Source organism: Eleutherodactylus coqui, chromosome 1, assembly GCF_035609145.1.
Source record: "Eleutherodactylus coqui strain aEleCoq1 chromosome 1, aEleCoq1.hap1, whole genome shotgun sequence".
Lineage (NCBI taxonomy): Eukaryota > Metazoa > Chordata > Amphibia > Anura > Eleutherodactylidae > Eleutherodactylus > Eleutherodactylus coqui.
Genome location: NC_089837.1, coordinates 99,316,753 through 99,338,699, shown reverse-complemented (window position 1 = coordinate 99,338,699; position 21,947 = coordinate 99,316,753). Strand labels below are relative to the sequence as shown.

Sequence of the window (21,947 nt, the reverse complement as noted above, 5' to 3'; positions counted from 1 at the left end):
ATTTTGAAAGTAGATGTCCTTTAACACACGCTAGAGATAGGAAAGGAAAACTCCAGAAAGCTTTTCCATCAAAAGGTCATTAATTTATTCATGTAAAATTAATGCACAGTAGCACTACTCATACACACTAGTACTTTTAGTAGAAAAAGAAAAAAAAAAAAGGCAATAAAGTTGTGGGATGAGACGTTTAAAGAAAAAACGACAATAAGTGCTTGCCAGATGGATGCACACAATGGAGACCATGGATATGCGATTTGGTTCAAGTGCATCACAGAGATACAGGCACCTGCTCCCTAAAGCATTAGAAAAAAAAAAAAAAAATCTATATACACAAAAAGGAAAAACTAAATCACAAGACCATCCTAATATACACATACTCCTGCAAAGAAAAAAAGTGTTTCTTATAGCACCCTTCGAATCGGTATCCAAACAATCCTCTAGTCTCCTTCACTGAAGGTAGAACCTCAAGTTACCTAAACACTAGACATCCCTCCTAGGGATTAGAGTTAAACGCACTACCACTATGCCTACGCAGCAAGAGAGGACTCTACCTATATTACCCCTATATAGCTTTGCTTGAACAAAGTGGCTTGACCACATCTCTCTAGAGTCTCACACCCAAAAGCTGGTTGGGTGGCCAGAATTATTTTAGGACGACTAGCCTGAATACTCAATGGTGGACTGATGGTCTCTCCAGCAGTAGGAGACAGACTAGGGGATAGGATTTGCACAAGACATTGCTGCGCAGTATAATGAATAGTATCTGTACAAGGACAATGAACATGTTGCACAGTATAACAATTGTATGACATACAACAAAGTTGGTTTACAAAGATGTATCCTGCGTCGTTCATCCTGTAGGCTTTGTCCATGGAGAAAGGTTTAGGTAAATCACAGACATTCACATCGCTGGAACAACGCGGTTATACACTGTGTCTCTTTGTATTGCAACAGATAAGACGTTATAGCATGGAACATCCAAATATATAGATGCGATATGTACTGGCTCTTGTCTTCTGAGACTGGTATCAATGACCCAGGTGTTTTGGTCAAGACAGGTCCCTATTCAATTCCAATAGTATGGATCACATTACCATGGTCTCCACATCGAAGGAGTTGGAGGCTGAATCTCCGGGGTCCTCTCATTGTCCTGCACAGTATCCATCCCACTTTTACCAATCTCTGCTTCATCCACTTCAGAGCAGCTGTCATCAGAAGATGGGCCTAACAAGCCAAGAGCACATGAAGGATCAGAAGTTGGTGAATCCAGAAGCACATCCAGAACAAGATCCTGAAGACTTCCCTCACTCAAAGGCATGGACTCCAGTAGGTGGTTGAGCAAGTCAGCAGCCAAGCTAGAATCAATGCCTGGACAGCTGGACACAAAGGTGTGCACTTCATGCATGCACTGGATGTAACCTGCGGCAAACCGTTCACTGGCCTCACGCTGTAACCGGTCCATTTCTGCAGAAAAAAACCCGAACATTAACACTGAGATGATACAAAATTCAATGGGCAAAGAGATAGTAGGCTTCGAATTACAAAGCAGGTAACTGTTATGGGAGATTCAATTTCATAGCTAGTGTTGAGCAAACCAAACTAGTTGAACTCTGTTTTGAGTCGAACTTTGCTAAAAGTTTGATTCAGAGCAAACCCAAACCTCAGGTGGTTCGTCTTGGCCGAACTCACTAAAGAAAGAGGATGGTGTTCCTCCTGTGGCTCAGGTGTTAGCACTGTTACATAGTATGGTATGTATGTTAGGCTGAATGGAGACTGTGTCCATCTAGTTCAGCCTGTTTCAATCCTCTTGTTGATCCAGAGGAAGGCAAAAAAAAAAAAAACCCAAGAGGCAGAAGCCAATTGGCCCATTCATCTGAAAAAATTCCTTCCTGACTCCATAATGGCATTTAGAATAATCCCTGGATCAACCTTTGATAGTTCCTACCTGACTGTAAGACCCAAATCAACAACCGCTGGTCACCTAATGTCTATATTCTGTAATATCATAGCGCTCCAGAAAGACATCTAGTCCCCTCTTAAACTCCTCTATGGATTTTGCCATCACCACGTCATCAGGCAGAGAGTTCCTCAGTCTCACTGCTCTTACACTGAAGAACCCCCTTCTGTGTTGCCTTGGAGCAATGGGATCCTAGCTTCAAATCTGACCAAGGGCAACATTTGCATTTATGCGTACATTCTTCTTGTGTTTCATAATAATTACCTTTATAGTACATACATATTACATCACTTGATACTTTGTCCCCATTGGGGCTCACAGTCTATATTCACATATTAGTATGCTTTTGGACTGTGGGAGAAAATCCACACAAAGGACCAATGCACACGGGCGTATTTGCACTGCGGGATCCGCAGAGCTCCGGGTCCCGCAGCAAATACAGCCCATAGGGCATGCATTAAAAAATGCAATTCCATGCCCACGAGTGGAAATCAACTGTGATATTCCACTCGCAGGATGAAAAGTGCAGCATGTCCTATTGCAGTGCAAGCCTATCTCTGCGGAGCAGAGAGAAAACGCTGGACAGGTAAGCCGGGGGTCACAGCGTCGCATCCCGCTGAGAGGATCTCTCAGTTGGAATCCGACATGGCTGTCTGTATTCGGCCAAATTCGGTTCGAGCTAATTTTGACCAAACTTTTGCCAAAATTTGTCAAACTGACCATAAGAAAAAATATTTCTTGTAATACAAAGCTCTTGCCATAATATATATACACCCACCAGATGATCTTGTTTGAAGGATCCGTTGAACACGCTTCACAGTGAGTTCTAGAACTTCTGCATTCTCCATTTTTGATTGAAACTATGAGAAGATATCAAATCAAGGAGTCAGTAAAACCCACAAGATGCTTTCCAGCTCAAGAGCAAAATGACTATATTTGGATTCAGCTGTTCTTTAGTTGGCAGATATTCCGCTGACTCTACATTTTATGTGTAATGCCAGTCTTCTGACTCTAATATAAAGTCAACTGACATCTGTTCCGTCATTAATATTTCACACAAATACACACCTCATTGTCAGCGAGGATGCCTCGAAGCTCTTGCAGACTTTCATTAATCCTGGCTCTCCTCCTTTTCTCTACAAGAGGTTTCCTCGTCTGCAAAGAAAATAAAAAAGTAGGGATGAAATTTATACAGGGATCATAAACTTTATGGGCGAGAAACTACATGCCATACTAGACCATGAAGAACTGACAAATGGGCAGTGTTGGCACTTTCTTCAAGCAAGTGGAATGCTTGTAGTAGTCTACGTTCTAATTAGTCATCATAGCGCAAACAATATCATATAATTAATCCAAAATAATTTCAACTACAGTTCTAAAAAAAAAGTAAGTGAACCCCTTGGGATCACCTGGATTACTTCATTGATTACTATTAAAATTTAGTCTAGTTGTTACCCAAGTCACAATTATAGACAAACACAACCTAACTAAAACTAGCAACACACAAACAGTTGCAGTGTTCGTGGATCTTATGGAGCACATTGCACACTAGTGCTTATCAGTCCAGCACAAAGATTCTCCCACTTACAAGTCCACTCTACAATCCCTAATGTTATAGTAGTCCACTTGCGAGTTCCTCTTACATTCATTTTTGGGTTATTCAATAAAAATTTAGTCTCCTCTGTATATGGGCAGCTCAACTGAAGTGTATTGATGTCTCAACTATGCTCAAAGTGGGGTTTTTTGTGCAAATTCTATCGATGACCTACCTCAGAACAGGTCATCAATAGCTCGCCGAGGACCACCACTCATGATCCTCAGCGATCAGTTTGATTGCCCAACCCGTCAATGCAGCAGGTTTGGACGTAGTCATCGGGTACGGAGGTATAAGTGTCATAGAGGGCTTCACTCCTACTGAAATCAAGGAGGGCTGAAGCCTCCTATTAAACCTCCAAAACTGGAGTTGGATGTAGAAGTGTAATAGGAGGCAGCTGATTGGCGTGGATCCTGAGTGGTGGGACGGTCAACCCGCTGCGGTAAGTACGGCTGAAACCGCGGCTGCGGATGCAGCATGTCTGTTTACCTTTCCTTTTTTGTTTATTTTCGTCGCGGCCGCACTCTCCTCTATGGGAGCGCCGGGCGCAACGGAAAAGCAAGTGGCCGGGCCGCTTCAAAGCCGCCGCGACTTAAACCGCGGCAGTTCTCCCGGCGGAAGTCTTGCGGTATTTGCTGCGGCCAAACCGCAAGATTTCCGACGGGAATACGCCCTGTGTGAACCCAGCCTAAAAACTCTACTTGCACTAAATTAGGCAGCGCTTTCAGTGAATGCTAAACGTACATATTTCTATACTGTTAAAAGTATAGATTTAAAAAAAAAAAAAAACCGTAGACAACCGTAGAGGAACGTGTGGTATTTGTTCTCTAAGTTTCCCAGGCTTGCGCTCCAATTTGTTTTGCAGTACACTGTAGTGTAGTTGACTATGTTGTGTCCTGTAAATAAAGCATAAACATTAATTTATGCTTTTTTTGCTAGGTTTTCCTATAGCCTGACGTACGGTACAGTAAGCTGTACGGAAAGATACGTTTCTCTCTCTAGGCAACTTACGCATTTTAGAAACAGACAGTGGAAAATCAACAAAGTACTTTAATTTGCCGAGATACTCCTCTTCTTATATGTAGGCGTTTCTTTTAATGGATACTTTTCTTAAAATGCAAATGTATACTGCAAATGAGAAATTCCTTTTTGTACGTTTCTATACTTTTGTGATGTATAGGTTGACTTATACGGTTGATGTACACAGAAAACGCAGTGTGAATGCTGCATTAGGGGGCTGTTCACATCAGGTTTTAGCCATCTGTCAAGAATATACAATTTAATGCAGAAATGCGTATCAATACGTATTGTTTGACGCACCCATACACTATAAATAGTCAAATGTAGTCCAAAGGTGTATACTTTTCACCTCCCTTACGTGTGTGTATGCTCTACTTATATTTTTTTTGTACATTAGGGATCATTCACAGTCGCATTTTCTGTCCATATTTCTTCATGACTGAATTCGAATCCACTGAATTAAATTGGCATATTCAGACATGCAGGTTTTTTTTATTTTTTTTTATGTGGACTGATGTTACGTGTGAAAAGGAGAAAAGAAATGGCAGCATGTCCTATTTTAGTCCATAATCACAGACCAAGTCTATGTGTGCGTTAACAAATAACGCAGTGCATTCGCATTCATACTCAGTTTTTTATGCACCTCTTTTCTGCGGGTTGTAACTAAACTAACATCACTTGAGCCTTCTCACACTTTTTTTTTGTGCACGTGAAAAATGCAGTGAACACGAATACAACTGAGATGTAAAAACTGCACACACACGCGCCAAATACGTGCAAGAAGAATGCACACACTGATATGAGTGTGTTTTTACAGACCAAAGTTGCACACGCCCTTGTGAAGGAGCCCTTACGGTGAATACAAAGCATAAGGGCTTAGTCACACGGGCGTTTATTGCCGCGATTTGCGCATGCGCATGCGTCCGGCGACTTTTTAAAACCATTGCTTTGCAATGGTATCGGACACATGAGCGCTTTTTATGCGCTCGTCCGATAAATTAGAGAACAGAAATCGCAGATCGCACCTATCTGCGATCTGCGATTCCTGTTCTCTTCTCTATATGCGCTCAACGGGGCCGGCGGCAGCAGCGCCGACCCCATTGAGAACATATAGAAGACAAATCATTCTTCTCTGCCACAGCTGGAACAGCTGGAACAGCTGTGGCAGAGAAGAACGATGTTTGCCCATTGAATTCAATGGAGCGGCAATACAGCCGCTCCATTGAAAGCAATGGGCTGCCGGCGTGCGCGGGGTTAATTGTCGGGAAGGGGTTAAATATATAACCCCTTACCTGCAATGCATCCTTAAATGTGAAAAAATAAAAAAAAAGGATGTTCTCACCTGCTCCCGGCAGCTGGAGATCCCGGCGGTCGGCCTGCAGTGGGTGTGAAGGAGGTGTGACTCAGGCTTGCCCCTGATTGGCTCAGCCTGAGCCAATCAGAGGCTGAGCTCAGTCACACCCATTCATGAATTCATGAATGGGTGTGACTGAGACTTGCTTCTGATTGGCTCAGCGCTGAGCCAATCAGGGGCAAGCCTGAGTCACACCTCCTTCACACCCACTGCAGGCCGACCGCCGGGATCTCCAGCTGCCGGGAGCAGGTGAGAACATCCTTTTTTTTTTATTTTTTCACATTTAAGGATGCATTGCAGGTAAGGGGTTATATATTTAACCCCTTCCCGACAATTAACCCCGCGCACGCCCGCAGCGCTTGCATTCAATGGAGCCGCTGTATTGCCGGCTCCATCGAATGCAATTCGCTGGACAGCTCCGGCCCGTTTCTAATGAAACGCGGCTAGGAGCAGATTTTCGGGCGATTTTTGGGCCGATTTTTCGGCGCCGGTCACGCGATTTGCGCATGCGCATCCGTCATGCGATGCGCAAATCGCGTGAAAAAACGCCCGTGTGACTAAGGCCTAAATCTGTATACACAAGCGTTTTTTTTTTTTTATTTCTTGGTCCTGAAAAATAGGTCTTGATTTCTGTGCAATTTGAATGTGTTTGCAACTTACATGTGTGATTTGCATAAGTTTTGCATCCTTTTTTATAAGCATTAAAAAATTTTTTTAAAAAGCCATTGAATGTCCAGGTTCTGCACTTCCTGGTTCTCAAAATGTAATTGTTTGTGGTCCCCACGGTTACATGCATTAATAACAGGGCACACTCGCATCATGCAAGCGCAATATGTTATTTTAAGAGCACACATAGATTTGAATAGATGATTTGGATTTAAAAAAAAAAAAAATTATATATATATATTTTGCACCAAAATATGATATGCTGCCATTTTTTTTTATCTGACTTTTCTTCAAAGTAAAATAGGCCTAAGTAAATATACCCAAATGAATGGATTCGATTTCCATGCAATTGTGGGCCGATTTTTTTCAGGTCGAACTTTGCACCAAAAATTTGCCATGTACATATACTCTTAGGATGCATGAGCGTGTCTCACGCGCAATCTGCCTGATTTCATGTGCGAGTTCTGTCCCCATTGCAAAGAGCATATGTATTTCAAATGGTTACACTTACACACACACTTGATTTTTCTTTTGGACCAATGGTTGGAGATGGAAAGAGAAAGAAAAATGAAATAAAAATTTAAGAAAAAAAATTGCAACACGTGCCATTTGTGGCCGATTCTTGTTTAAGAATTGACCATTATTTCCTATGGCAAGCAAAATAAGTAGCATCCCACATATGCTAATTTCATGTGAGTGCAATGTGATTTCTCTATCTTTACTATTGAAAAAACATACAATTTTTACACGCATGAAGACCCCAAGTGTAGCAATGTGATGCATTTTTCTTGCAAAAGGCATCGCACTGGTAGGCATTTAAGACTGCGATATCAGTCCGAGTTTCTTGGCGCGATATCGCACGTGTGAAAGCACCCTTGTACTTTTCTGATTTCAAATACCTGTGGTGCATTCATATGGGCGATTTCTGCTGCAAATACAATGCGTTTTGTGAGAAGAAAGCAATCCACTGCATCTCCGGAACACGTGTGAAAAATCGCATGTTGTTTCAATAGGCAAAATAAAAAAAAAATTGCATTGCGTGTGAAAAATCATATCTACATGGGAGAGCAATGCGATTTTTTTTTTTTACGGCCATAGCAAATAATGGACAGATTCGCCCAAAAACAGGAGAAGTAGTGATCTTTCAATTTGCGATCATTGGTCCTAAATAAAAATCGCTCATGTGAATAAATATTGTTATATTCACATGCGATATGTGACCATATCACTATCGGACAAATATTGCGCATGACAATTACTCATGTGAATACACCCTTCAAAAGAAAATTTCAACTACAGCACTTTATGGTGAAAACTGTACACTGACGGCTGCTTTTCCACCTGCGTTAGGGCTCAGTTCAGGGTTTACGTCTCTACCCCGTTTTTGTAGGAGAGAAATTGAAATAAAACGAACCCGCTTTGTCCCCCATTGATTTCACGCGGGTTTCAAAAAAATAAAATACAAAAACGAAAGCAATCAGAAAGTTTTCCGTTTGCTTTTATTTCATCAGGTTTCCATTTTTTTGGTCGAAATAAATAGCAGCGTTCTATTTCCATAAAATCACGCGTAAACCTGATGAAAAGGAAGCCTTTCCGTCTTTGGCAACTCCATTGAAATCAATGGGGGAAAAAAAAAGACAGATCCGTTTTATATAAATTTCTCTCCTCCAAAAACGCAGCACAGACGGAAACCCTGAACTGACCGGGATACGTTTGTGAAAGCAACCCTATTAGAGGTTTAGAAAACAAAAAAAAAGGGGAAGAAGGACCAAAACATATGGAAATATACAAGTACATGTAATGTATCCACTTTAGAATGTGCATGTATGCCTAAAACTGCATAAGTTTGTATACCATTTTTCATGTGCGTTTAATGTAGACGCTAAACATACATTAAAAACGTGATAGAAATCTTAAGAAAATGCAGACAGGTAAAAGGTTATCCTAAGAGGCCTCGCTACATTCATACAACACTAATCACAGCCCAAAGAAATGTATCTAGCAATACAATCACAAACTATACAATATATGCAACAATGTACAGGACTGAGTGCTGTACAGAGGCCACAAAATAGGATACAATGTATCAAAACCCATCCAACATATAGCCACATCTCCAGAACATACACAGTCCATACTCTGCTGACCCCTCACCGCACATACATGTATGTCCTCCCCTCCAGACACACTACTGCCATGCATCCAGACTGGTAACAATGTCGCAGCCTCTTCTCCACCCGCGGAGGAGCATGCACACTACGAGGCCTACTGCAGCTCTGCCTGTACAGTACATGCACTGACCGCAGAAGGTCGCTCACCTGCCTGTCCCCCCGCTCCATGGCGCTATGTACAGCTATAGGTGGACAGTATGTGAGTACAGGAGCCGCTCACACCTGCCTCTCCCCCCGGTCCATGTGACTATATACAACGTTCTATGGGGCTCTTTGTGACGTCACAATGCGGCTGCTCGCTCTCGCCATATACTCTGCCTTATTTGCATGTGAACGAGAGGCCGCTGCTGACGTCACGTGGTACACGGACCAATCACCCGGCTCGCTATTGTCCCAAGCGGCAGCTGCTGTGTAGCGCAGGAGAGTGTTGTGGAGACGGGACGGCAATTTTCTGCTTGGTGTTGCCGCCCGCAGCCTTATTTCTTGCGTGCCTATAAATGGGCGAACATCTGCCGGACCCTACGGACAGCGGCTGGTAATACGTTGGGATGAGGAAACCTTCAGGAACGGTTTATGACGAGACCTAATCAAAATTGGCGAAACTGTCTTTGCAGCCCCTAGCAACCAATCATTGAGCAGCTTTCATTTTTCAAGTGAAGAGTGGGAAATGGAAGCTGCACTGTGATTGGTTGCTATGGGCAACAATGATAGTTTTTCTGTTAAGGCATATTGACACTAAGGGCCTATTCAGACAACTGTATTAACGCAGGTATTTCGTTGCGAGAGAAAAAAAATCGCTCAGAAAATGTGACCATGCAAAGCCTTGGGTTCCGATGGTACATAACCGTTTTTGGTCACCGGTTTTATACGCTGCATGAAAAGATAGGTGTCTCCTTGGACGTGATACGCAGCAAGCACCTATAGACTTTAATGGAAATTGGAAAAAAGGGAGGGAAGGAGTTACCTGCGTCCAACGCTGGGAGGAGAAGATAGCTGCCTCTAAGCATTATGGGTCACTCCGAGGATTTCTGCTGATCGTTGGTTTCCATTGCTTCTGCGTATTATTATTTAATATCCACGCAGCAGCGCCCCGTGTGAATGGCATGAAATATGCGAATAAAGATTGGGACTCGATCGTGTCAAAACTTCGTTCATGCGATTATATGGTGCGTACGGGCGAACGTAAAGGCGCATACAGTCGTGTGAAGGAGGCGTAAGCGTAATCGCCGTGGGCATTCCACAACAGAAAATTCACAGCAGTTCTGATGAAAACCCGTAATAGTTAAATCTGTACATAAATTATACAGATCTGGCAGCGTTTTTGGTAGCATCTCTGCTTCCAGATTTAGGCTAGTTTCACACGGGCGAGAGCCATATTGAGCCGTGATTCACAGCCCGATATTGCACTTTCCACCATTTGAGAGCCTCTTATCACTTCATCCACAGGGATGAAGGGATTCCCCCAGCCGCTGCTCAAGGGATACCCCCAACCAATGCCCAAGGGATTCCCCCAGCCGCTGCTCAAGGGATTCTCCCAGCTGCTGCTCAAGGGATTCCCCCAGCCGCTGCTCAAGGGATTCCCCCAGCCGCCGCACAAGGGATTCCCCCAGCCGCTGCTCAGGTGATTTCCCCACCACGGCTGTCACAGCCCGTGACAGAGGATTGTGGAGTTCTCCCATTGCTTTAAAGGGGGCTGGCATGCCGCCGCCGGGCAGTATCCTCCCCCCAAAAAGAACATGCTGCAATTTTTTTTTCTAGTAACGTCGCACAAGGGAAAACATCACAAATGTAAAAAAAAACAATGAAAATTTTTGGTTTCATAATTCTGCGTTTTCACTCACTCTCAAATCGCATGATTTTCTCGTCCGTGTGAAGCCAGCTTTAGGGGTATTTCAGCATTGAGACATTTTTTTTAACTTTCACTCATTCACTGGATGGGTAAGAATTGCTAGATCGGTGGGGGTCCGACTACTGGGACACCTACTGATCCCGAGAATGGGCCCCCTATTTCACAGTTCAACATACATTGTCCCATTTCTGTAGTACAGTGGGGAAGGGAGTGGCAGGTTGCGCAGCAGTGGCTCCATTCCTCTCCATGGCGAACAGAGGTAGCCAAGCGCTGGGCACATCACTGATTCTGAACTCCATCTTGCATTTGGAGCTGCAAAATGGAAAAACGTTCTATTCTGTTCTATTTCATTTCTGGGCTTTTTTTTCACAGAAACAATTGCGCGGCAGTTTGCTCTACTATTCCATTCAAAAACGAAGGTCAAACAAATCCATTTTTTTCCAGAATAATATAGTTAATGGGCGACGGACGGAACAAAAACGTTTCCACTTGGTTCCATTTTTGATGCCTGTTTAACTAATCTGTTTTTAAATGAGCATGTGCAGAAGGTAAGACAAAGGCATAAAAACGCATCCATCAAATATGGATGCAAGGGCGGTTTCAAATGACCGTTAGCGCAATTGCGCACACTTCAGAGCAACGTATATGGACAGTGAACGAGTCTTTTTTTGCGTGTGTATCAGTGCATAATACTGTATTTTTTGCGCACGCAAGGGCAGTCCACATGTGCTAGGACACACCCCTTTCGTGATTTAAAAGGCTATTTAGCCTAATGAGGTCCAGATGTGTTCTTTGTCCTGTGGAATTGTGCAGCCTATGGCAACATTGTGCGCATATTGATCGTGCATTTGCACACTTCCCATAGGCTGCCGTGAGGTCCATGGTGCGCAGATAAGTAGGAAAATAGAGCAGGTCTTATTTTTTTGTTTGCGCACAAAATGCACACAAGAATATAGTTCATAAGAACAAAACCCTTCACATCAATAGGTTTTATTTTCTGCGAATTGAGTGGGCAAAACTTTGCAAATGCAAAAACACCCGCAAATACGGTCGTCTGAGGCCGCCCTAAATGGAAACAAATTGACAGAAACCGTCCATTTTTTAAAACAGATCTCTCTAAAAACACAAAATCTATGGTATTTGAATTCCGTTTTCCTATCAATTCAATAAAAAAAAAAACGGATCTGTTCAAATTACAAGTCAAAACCCTGATGTGAACAAGCCCCAACCCTTGTATTTCTGGGGTTGGGTCCCACAGCATGAAGGCGTAAACACAAGAACGTGCGTTTGTCCCGATATGCGGCCGTGATTATAACAAAACAAAACTACTGATTTCAATTTTAGATTTCACTAGCTCTTTTCTTGGGCGTGAATACTACGGCCGAGAAAAGATAGGATGTGCTCTACCTTTCCCGCACGCAGTTAATACTCTATGGCGCAGAGTTTGACCGGACAGAGAAAAAAAATATTACGTTCATGTGCGTACAACTACGCTGTGTAGTGGCGAGTGTAGTTGCGCATATGGCTGTCTGAAACCGCCCTAAGGCTGGTGTCAAACGTCTCTAAGTGCATATACATGTATTTGTGCATTGGGCGTATTTGTGTGCACATGTGCGTATTTTTCAGTATTTTTTGTGTATGCAAATCGTGCACATTTGCGCTCGCAAAAAAACATGCAACCATTCTCCCATTGATTGAAATGGATAATTAAGTTAATTAGTTCTATATGTGCCATTTTCATGTACAAATGTTCATATTTTTTGCGTGAACGAAATGCGTGCACAAAATACACTTGTGTGAACAAACCCAAGGAAATCAATGGGCTCTATTGACTGTGTACTGCTTGTGCAAAATGCTGTGCAAATACAAATCCGCAGCTCTAGCCGCCCATAGCGATGCATTAGGATTTGCAAGATAATTTAATGCATGCGGATGTGATTTTTTTTTTCCCTGGCGCATGTATTGCACGCACGGGAAGAAATCGCAGCATGCTCCATTTTTCTGCGGATCCCACAAGACAGCTTTCATTTAATTCAACGGAAGCCGTCCGATCTGCGGCACAGCCACAGCTGTCACTGTGGACGTGCCGCAGATCCATGGGAAAGCAGGAGATTAAAAAAAAAAAAAAAAGATTGCATTGCGCATGTGTCCGGCACATCGCCGGCGTGTTCGGGCGCATCTGCCGTGCTGAAGAAAGAAGATCCGGCCGGCATGGAGGAGACCTGCGCTGGATCTGGACGGGTAAGAAAATGTCTATTTTCTGTCCATGTCCGCGGGCACGGCTAGATTTCGTGGAGTGCAAGTGGACATTGGGCCTAAGGGTACGAAATTTGTGCAGATTTTCCACAGCAGAAAATCCGTATCAAAAACCACGTCAAAATTTGCCCCTCAGGGCTTATTCAGACTGCCATGGGCGCAGCTCTGCTGGGCAGCATAGAGCGTAGTTGCGCCTGAATGAGTAGAATCCCTTCGACGGCTTTTCGAACTCCGTGCCAGAGCGCAGGAGTTTGCAAATAACCGCAGAAAGACAGCTGTCGCCTGATCCTATCTTTTCTCAGCCGTAGAATTAATCAGCAAGAAAAGAGATGGTGAAAACGAAACCACGTTTTGTTTTGTCTCGTTATACGGCCGTGATAATTGGTCCATCTTCCCTCAGTCTGTTTCTAACTCCTGTGCTATGGCGCGGAGTTTGAAAGGCCCAAGGAGGAGGGAAAAAGAAGCCGTTCATGCATAACTGCGCTCATTACCAGCAAGCGTAGTTGTACGAGCCATCTGAAATTGCCTTAAGTGTCAGATCCCCATCGGATTTATCGGCTGAGCCTCCGAGTTCTACCATAGATCTGTATGCAATTTTGCATGTGGATTTAGCCCCAGTCAATGGCGCAAATCTGCCTGCGGCCACTCAGCGTGACTTCTGTACCAGGAATTCACATGTCAATTCTTTTTGAACTCTTGTGACCTACTACACTGATTTTCACAGCATTTTAATTAAGTACTAAAATCGTATGCATTCTGACAAATTTCAGTGTGAAATCTGCGTTTGAAAAGAATTCATGTGAACCAGTCCTTATCCTATCGATGCCTTTTTTCGGGATGATCTTTTCCATATCTGAAATTGTAGAGTTTTTTTGCTACTATATATTTGACAGTAAACATATTAGTGCAGCCAGATAGGTAATAACTGCTCTTCCCAATCTTTATCTTCATATCCTAAAGGTGTTAGTTACCTGTAATGTATCATTGAGCTGCTGCTTTTGATGTGTACAGTAAGTGTAGCATTTAAGGCCCATTTACACGAAATGATGATCACTCAAAATTCGCTCAAAGGACAGTTTGTGACAGTTTTGAGCGATCATCTTTGCATAACTCTATGTAGCTAATTAGCTACTTAAGAGTTAATGCAGGCGGAGCGGGATACCGCAGATAGCTCCGAGAACAAAGCAGCTGTTTTGTATATGCAAACAGATGCATTGTTCTCAGAGCTTTCAGCTGGTGTCCCGCTGAGAACTGCCAGAGTGATACCAGATGAAAGAATGCCATCAGCACCACCCACTGAGATATCAGCATGCGGCGCTGATAAGGCACATGGCTAATTTCTGGCTGGCTAGAAATAAGTGATTGACGAACAGTGCACGATGGCCACGCGTTGAGACACAACGATTATCGGCTTTTGAGCGATAATCGTTATGTCTAAATGGGCCTTTATTGGTAAGGTTACTGAGGCCCCTAGCTGTGAGTGTCTGCAGCCATCTGCTGGGGTTTTGTGCCCTTTACACAAGGATCTATAAACTTTTTTGAAGGACTTGAGTCCAGAAATGCTGCATCTGTTCATGTATTTATACATTATCACTCGGTTATCACCACGTTAAACATGCCAATGACACATTATTGATTTTGGCAGGATGAGATAATCTATATATTGCAGGAAACCCACAATCGGGTATTTAAGGACAATCATCAGCACTCCCAGCTTAAAATAAAATGTATTACTATGGATGTCTGCCACAAATCGTCTATTTCCTTAGACAGTCCATGAATTTAGAAGCAGTTGGCCACCCTGGAGGGTGGAGATAGCGGTCAGTCATTCTATGTGTATAAGCAGCTAAAATAAACGTATAATTTTGGCGCAGTTTTAGGCTGGGTTCACACAGGGCGGAATTGCCATGGAATTCTGCTGCATTTTTAAAACTGAGACTAGGCACAAAGGGGATGAGATTTTGAAAAATCTCAGTCACATGCTGAAACTGACATGCGGTGCAGAATTTAAATCCGCAGCATGTCAATTTTGGCGCTGCGGACTCTCTTCTCTCTATGGAGAGAGATTTCCGCAGCGGAATGCAGGCTGAAAAAACGCTTCAAAACCCATGCCAAATCTCGTGGAATTTCCGTGCGGTTCTGCTGCGGACATTCTGCAAGATTTCCGACCCACATGAACCCAGCCTTAAAGGGGTTGTCTCGCGGAAGACATAAAAATTTTACATGACCCCATTCCCCCTGTCACCCCCCTGGCATAAAATAGCATTTTAAAGCGGTTTTTAAACCGCTTGCTACTCACCGATCTGACGAAATATGGAGTTATAAAAATCTTCTCCCTAAGATGGCCGCCGGTCCTTTCCCAGGGATGCACTTCAGTTTTCTCCCATGGTGCACCGCGGGTCTTCTCCCATGGTGCACCATGGGCTCTGTGCGTTCCATTGCCGATTCCAGCCTCCTGATTGGCTGGAATCTGCACACGTGACGGGGCGGAGCTACGATGACGACGCGGTGACCAGCTCTCCGGCACGAGCGGCCCCATTCACCAGGCAGAAGCACGGACTGCGCAAGCGCGTCTAAAAACGCCAGAAGACATCAGAATTAGATGGATCCATGGCAACGGGGACGCTAGCAACGGAGCAGGTAAGTGAATAACTTCTGTATGGCTCATATTTAATGCACGATGTACATTACAAAGTGCATTAATATGGCCATACAGAAGTGTATAACCCCACTTGCTGCCGCGGGACAACCCCTTTAAGGAAATCAGTGCGTAAGGGTTTTACACCAGAGTGTGTGACCTGGACCTTATTCAGTTGTAGGGCAGACAATGACATGGACATAGCAAGGTTAGGTAGAACAGATGTTTACTCACGATGAGGCAACAGGCTTACTGGTTACAGACTCTCAATATGGGGCAACAGGCTTACTGGTTACACTTCATAACAGAGGCAATAACTTGGTGGTTGCACATCTTTACAGAGGCACACAATATGGCATTACATATCTTTATAGAGGTAATAGCTTGGCAGATTACAGCAATGCACTCTCTAATACTTTACTTCAACAGACAGTTGCTAGTATGAACAGTAACAAGACTCTGTATCACACTACCTTACCTTCAGTTTGCTGCAGTTTTTTTTCAGTGCCTGGTCTCTATCACAGACATTTATGCGATTCTCCACTTAGCAGGACTCAGTTCAGACTGCAGTATCAGTGCAGTTATTTGAACACCAGCAAGCCTCAGTACACACCTCTGAAACCTGGCTGCAATGGCTAGAATTGGAGATAGCTCTGGTCTCTGCCGTTTAGCCGTTTAGATGCCACTGCCATTGCTGAGAGCAGCATTTAAATGACAAGACAATTGGAGGGAACTCCTTCCTCCACTCCACTCCTGAATGGCCTGCTGTGACAAGATCATGGGATGCCATTTGGTTACATTGACAGCCTGGATTTCTTCCTATTAAGCCCTGACGAAAATTTAAAAAATATAAAAAAATTCACCCCCCCCCCCGTCTATTCCAATTTTTTCCACAAAACATGAAAAAAGCATAGTTGGTGCAATTGCCTCTGAAGAAGTCGGAACCATCTAAGTATCACATTATTTATCTCACAAGGTGTAAGACAAAAATGCAGAATACCAGGAAAAATGCAGAATACCAGGATTGTGTTTTTTGGTCACCACATCTAATGAAAATTGAATAAAAAGTGATCAAACACTCATAAGGCAGCAAGAAAAACTGCAGTTCATCCTGCCAAAAGCGAGCCCTCCCACAGCCCTATTTACGGAAAAATAAAAAAAATTTCGAGGCTCTGAATACCATGGCAAAATAATTTTTTTCTAATAAAAAGTTTTCAATTTTTTAGAAGTAGTGAAATGTTAAAAAACATCTATAAACTCAGTATCATCATAACGGTACTGACCAATAGAATGAAGTTAACATGTCACTTTTACTGCACCACGCACGCTTCAAAGGCAAAACTCCCTGAAACATGGTGCAATTGTGTTTTATCTCATTTCGTCCCACTTAAACATTTTTTTAAAGTTTTCCAGTACATGATATGGCATATTAGTAGAATTTAAAAGTACAACTTGCCGCACAAAAAAACAAGACCTCATACAGCTATGTGGCCTCCAACAGAAGCCTCCAAAATACGCTACTGTAAATGATTCACTGGTTTATGTTATCCATTGAATGCTGTTCTAAAAAATGGATATTTCACGCTATACGTACAATGCATAAAGGCCTCATTCAGATGTCCCTATGCCAGTTGCTCCTGAGAATCTTAGGCGCAACTTACATTGGACGGTCCGATCTGCAGGAACTCTTTTCTCGTCTGTCATACGGACTAGAATCCAAGTAATCTTGTAGATATGATACCTTTTAATGGCTAACAAAAATACATGATGTAATAATAGCGAGCTTGCGAACCAACGCAGGGTTCTTCTTCAGGCTTGGTTCGCAAGCTCGCTATTATTACATCATGTATTTTTGTTAGCCATTAAAAGGTATCATATCTACAAGATTACTTGGTTTCTCTTGCTGAGAACAATCACATTTTGCTCTACTGGCTAACACGGTACCAGATCTTTGTTTTCATTATACGGACATGCACCAATTTTTTCTTACCATCTGTCTGTGTGAAAATGCGCTCATGTGAATAGCCTCATAGGCTATAATGGGTCAGTGTGCCGACCGTGAAATACATATGGACAAAAAATACGGACTTCTGAATAAGGCCATACTGCGCACCTCTACATGGGAAAGCGTACTAGACTATGCTTTCTTATATAGTGAATGAAAAGGTCAGCCCAGCATATGGCAAATGGGCACTCTTTTGGCTTATACTGGGTGCATGGAAAGCAATTGACACATTTAACGCGTATGCCAGGAGCTTACTCAGCACACATGCCAAATGTGTGTAAAAAATGAGAAGTAAACTGAACTTTAGGCCTCCTTCACACGGGCGACATGACATTGCCCGCATCTCTGGTCTGTACGATATTGCTGCGGTTTCTCATGGTGAATCCACGATTTTGTAGCACTACAAAGTCGCATGTGGTGCTTCAAAGTTGCGTGGTTTTGTAGTCCCAGATGCAAGGAATTTCGGAGGGCAGGCTTAAAATATAAGCCCTACCCTGAAAATATGCCCTAGCTACAGGGAAAAAAGCAGAAGCACTGTCCGGCGCCGCTGCAGCTTCTTCCCGGTCCCTCGCACTCTTCTTCATCTCTTCTGGCCTTTTGGAAGTGCTGGCTGTGATTGGCTGACGCTTAGCCAATCACAACCAGTGCTTGATGAATGGCTGTCATTGGTTCATCAAGCACTGGCTGTGATTGGCTAAGCGTCAGCCAATCAGAGGCAGAGCTTCCAGTAGGCGGGGATTTTTCAATCCCCAGCCAGAAGAGATGAAGAGAAACAATGCCGGGGACTGGGGGAGAAGATGCGGCCGAGCTGACAGCACTTCTAAGGTGATGTATACTGTTTGTTTTTATTTTTCTCTGCAACTAGGGCTTAGGGTATAGCTTTGACAGTGGGGTTTCCTACTGTCAAAGTTGCATCGCACCGCATAAAAATAGGGTTTTTATGCGATGCGCTGCAACAGAGAGGAAGGCTCCATAGTGAAACATGGGCTACAAAACCTCACGAATCGCAGGCATATTGCCGGACCAGTGAGGTTTTTGTGCCGGAATGTCGCATGCTACAAAACATCGCAGGTGTGAATTAACCCATAGGAAAGCATGGGCTTCACATACGCGTGATTTGTAGCATTGTCGCAACCCGAGAAAATCGTGCAACTTTGTCGCACGTGTGAAGGAGGCCTTACAGCACTATAGTTGTGCCCAAAAGTTTTGTGACACAAATTTTAGTTTTTCATAAAGTTTGCTTCTTCAGTTTTTAGAATGGTAATTTGCCTTAACTCTAGATTGTTATGAAGAATGATCAGATGAATTGCAATACATTGCAAAGTCATTCCTTGCCATGAAAATTAGCTTAATTACCAAAGCCCAGGAGTGGCAGCGCGTGAGTGTCATTGCATCTGCATGCACAGTGAGGCGAAGGCTTTTGGAGGCTGATCTTGTGTCAAGAAGGGCAGTCAAAAAGCCATTTCAATCCAAGGAAAACATCAAGGACAGACTGACATTCTGCAGGAAGTACGGGGATTGGACTGCAGAGGACTGGGGCAAAGTTATTATTTCTGATGAAGCCCTGACAGACTGACTGCAACATCCAGAGAAGAAAAAGTGAGTGCTACTGTGTCCTGTGTCATGCCAACACTGAAGCATCCTGAGACCATTCATGTGAGGGCTTGCTTTTCATGCAAGGTAGTGGGCTCACTCACAATGTTGCCTAAGAACACTGCCATGAATAAAGAATGGGATGTAAACGTTCTCCAAGAGCAACTTCTTCCAACGAACCAGTAGCAATTCGGTAATGAACAATGCTTTTCCCAGGATGATGGAGCACCATGTCACAAGGCAAAAGTGAGAACTAAAGGCCCATTTACATGCAACAATTATAGCTCAAAATTCGTCCAAACAATGGCTTTTGAGCGATAGTTGTTTAGTGTAAATGCGCACCCATCATGCATTTTTCGTCCACTGTTCATTCATCGCTGACTTCAAGTCAGCATAAAATCCATTGTCCCCGATAGCAGGGACCGCACGCTGAGTTCTCCGCAGGGAGCACTAATATTATTGAATTCAGCATGCAGCCTGCGGCAGAACAAAGATGTATTTAGAGAACAGACCACATACTGTTCACTAAATACATGCAAATGAAGTTAATAAACTACTAATGGCAATTAGTGCCCATTAGTAGCTTATGCACAATGATCGCTCAAAACTCTCACTCAAACTATCTTTGTGTGTAAATGGTGCTTAAGTGGCTCCGTGAAATTTTGGGGCCACGACCAGGAAACTCTTCGGATCTAAATCCCATTGAGAACCTGTGTTCAATCCTCAAAAGTGGGTGGAAAAACAAAAACACGGAAATTGTGGTAAACTCCAAGCACTTATCAGTCAAGAATAGGAAGACACATATGCCCATGTGAAGGAGCCCGAAAAGATCTGAAAACAAGGAAACAGCAAACTGTGCAAAACCTAAAATCTGTGTCATTCTCAAAACTTTTGGCCACAACTCTATATATGCTCTCATAGCTAAAAACCCTGTCAGGGTTATTTCACACGTACAGGAATGTTCCACAAGATGTTGCAGAATATTCCGCTGTCAAAATCCTCACCAAAATCCACATCTAAATGCAGATTTTTGATACGGAATTGCCTTCAGAATTACGCCATTTTCAAATCCACATCAAAATCCACACATTGGACATACAAGTTTTGGTGCAAATTTTTTGGCATGACGAAATATTTTGCAGTCACTTGTAGAATAGTCCATTATGTGTGAAGACCCCCTAATACGACACTTTATTGTAATTGTCTGCTTGGCAGTGTTTTGTTCCCACTTGTATCACTATAGATAGGTAAAGTTGATACAATAAAATGACTCCATATGACGCTACCATTTACTTTTCTCTCAATGTACTGTATATTTTGGTTCTTGCCACCCATGAGGTGATTATCATTCTGATTACATCCTCCACCCGTCCTCGTCATTTCTTAGCAGTGCAGAAACCAGAAGAATGAAGATTTGGTCTTTGTGCCGGTAATTTGATGCTGATGGCAGTTGGCAGCTGCAGCTCCCACAATAAAGGCCAGTCTGTGTCCCAGGGCTGTGACAGGTGTTCACGCTACTGCCTCGCTCTGGAGGGATTATACTGACTTAATATATGAGACCCCCGACTACACATAGCTTTTATAGGAAAGTCTTATTGAAATTGCCTGAATTATGTATCGTGTTCAATAGGCGACCTGTAGTAAAAGGCCGGGTGACAGTCATAACTCAGCGCTGAGTGGGATTAATGCGTATACATGAATGAATACGTGTGTATGCGGAATCTGTGCATAAATCAATATACAAACAGTGCAGAATATACTGTGTCTCTTAAATGATGCTTTAATAGTCTTTATTCTTACGGAGCATCTGTCACTGGGCAGACCTTTAATGTTGGGGCCAGTGGCATAGCTATAAGGGGAATGCAGAATTGCCAGTTGCAACCAAGCCAACACTTTTGGAAGGACCGGGTGCCCTTGTGCTAGATAGGAAGCACTTCGAATATAGTGTAATGTTCCCAAACCAGTAGCTCAGGAGCCAAATGTGGTTTTTGGGGTACTAGGTATGTCACTTACCACTTGTGGGTAGCAGTAGTGACACTGTTATGCTCTAGTGGCACCAGTGAAATGATAGCATTACCGGAAATTGGAGCTACAGCAAAATTATATCACTGGTAAGGGTTTTCCCATTGGTGAAGCGATGGCATATTGTTAGGATGTGCCATCACTTTATGATTGGTGGAGATCCTAGTTTAGCACTGCATTGCCTTGGCTGCCACGTACAAGTGAAGGGGACTGGCCACAATTCGCTGCACAGCAGGGCGGCAGTGAGCACCGCTGCAGAAGGGTGGATTTACATGGGTCAGTTGTCGTTCTAAACGTTGCTTCAAATTGTCACTAAAGCGTTCAAACAACTGTTGTTTGTGTTCTTTTACAACTTGTTCAATTTCACAATCACAAGTGCGTACTAGAAATTTAGACCCATCCGCAACCCGCGCTTATTTGTTGAACACACCTAAATACGTGAAAGCATTCTTCTGCAGTTTCTTGCTGATTAGACTAAACAATTGGTGCTGCGTCCTCTCGTTCTTCCCATCTGCAAGAACTTTTTTTTGTGTTTGATCCTCGTAAGGTAGGAAGGCAAAATGTTCAAAAAAAGAAAAGAGTCAATCATCATTTATTGGGAAGCGCATGCTGAACAAGCGCACACCTCCCTGCAAAGTTGTTTGCTAGTCAAAGAAAGACAATGATTACCGGATTACACAAGACAATAATTAATTAAACAGCAATTATTTTTTAGGTGAGCTGAAAAAAAGTGACTAGTGAATAAATTCCCGCTTATCACTTGGTTAGTGTCTGTGTTTACGTGGAAAAACTGTTGCTTACATTCTTTTTATTGAGCAACTA

General features: G+C 43.2%; 1 protein-coding gene across 1 annotated transcript; it reads right to left on the bottom strand.

Moving 5' to 3' along the window:
• Positions 1-52: 52 nt before the first annotated feature.
• Positions 53-9,090, bottom strand: LOC136623706 (transcription cofactor HES-6-like). Its single transcript, XM_066598199.1, has 4 exons — positions 8,910-9,090; positions 3,026-3,112; positions 2,736-2,817; positions 53-1,464 (listed from the first exon to the last, which is right to left on the bottom strand). The coding sequence occupies exons 1-4, from the start codon at positions 8,928-8,930 to the stop codon at positions 1,091-1,093; spliced, it is 564 nt and encodes a 187-aa protein (XP_066454296.1). The 5' UTR covers positions 8,931-9,090; the 3' UTR covers positions 53-1,090.
• Between the last annotated feature and the right edge of the window lie 12,857 nt (positions 9,091-21,947).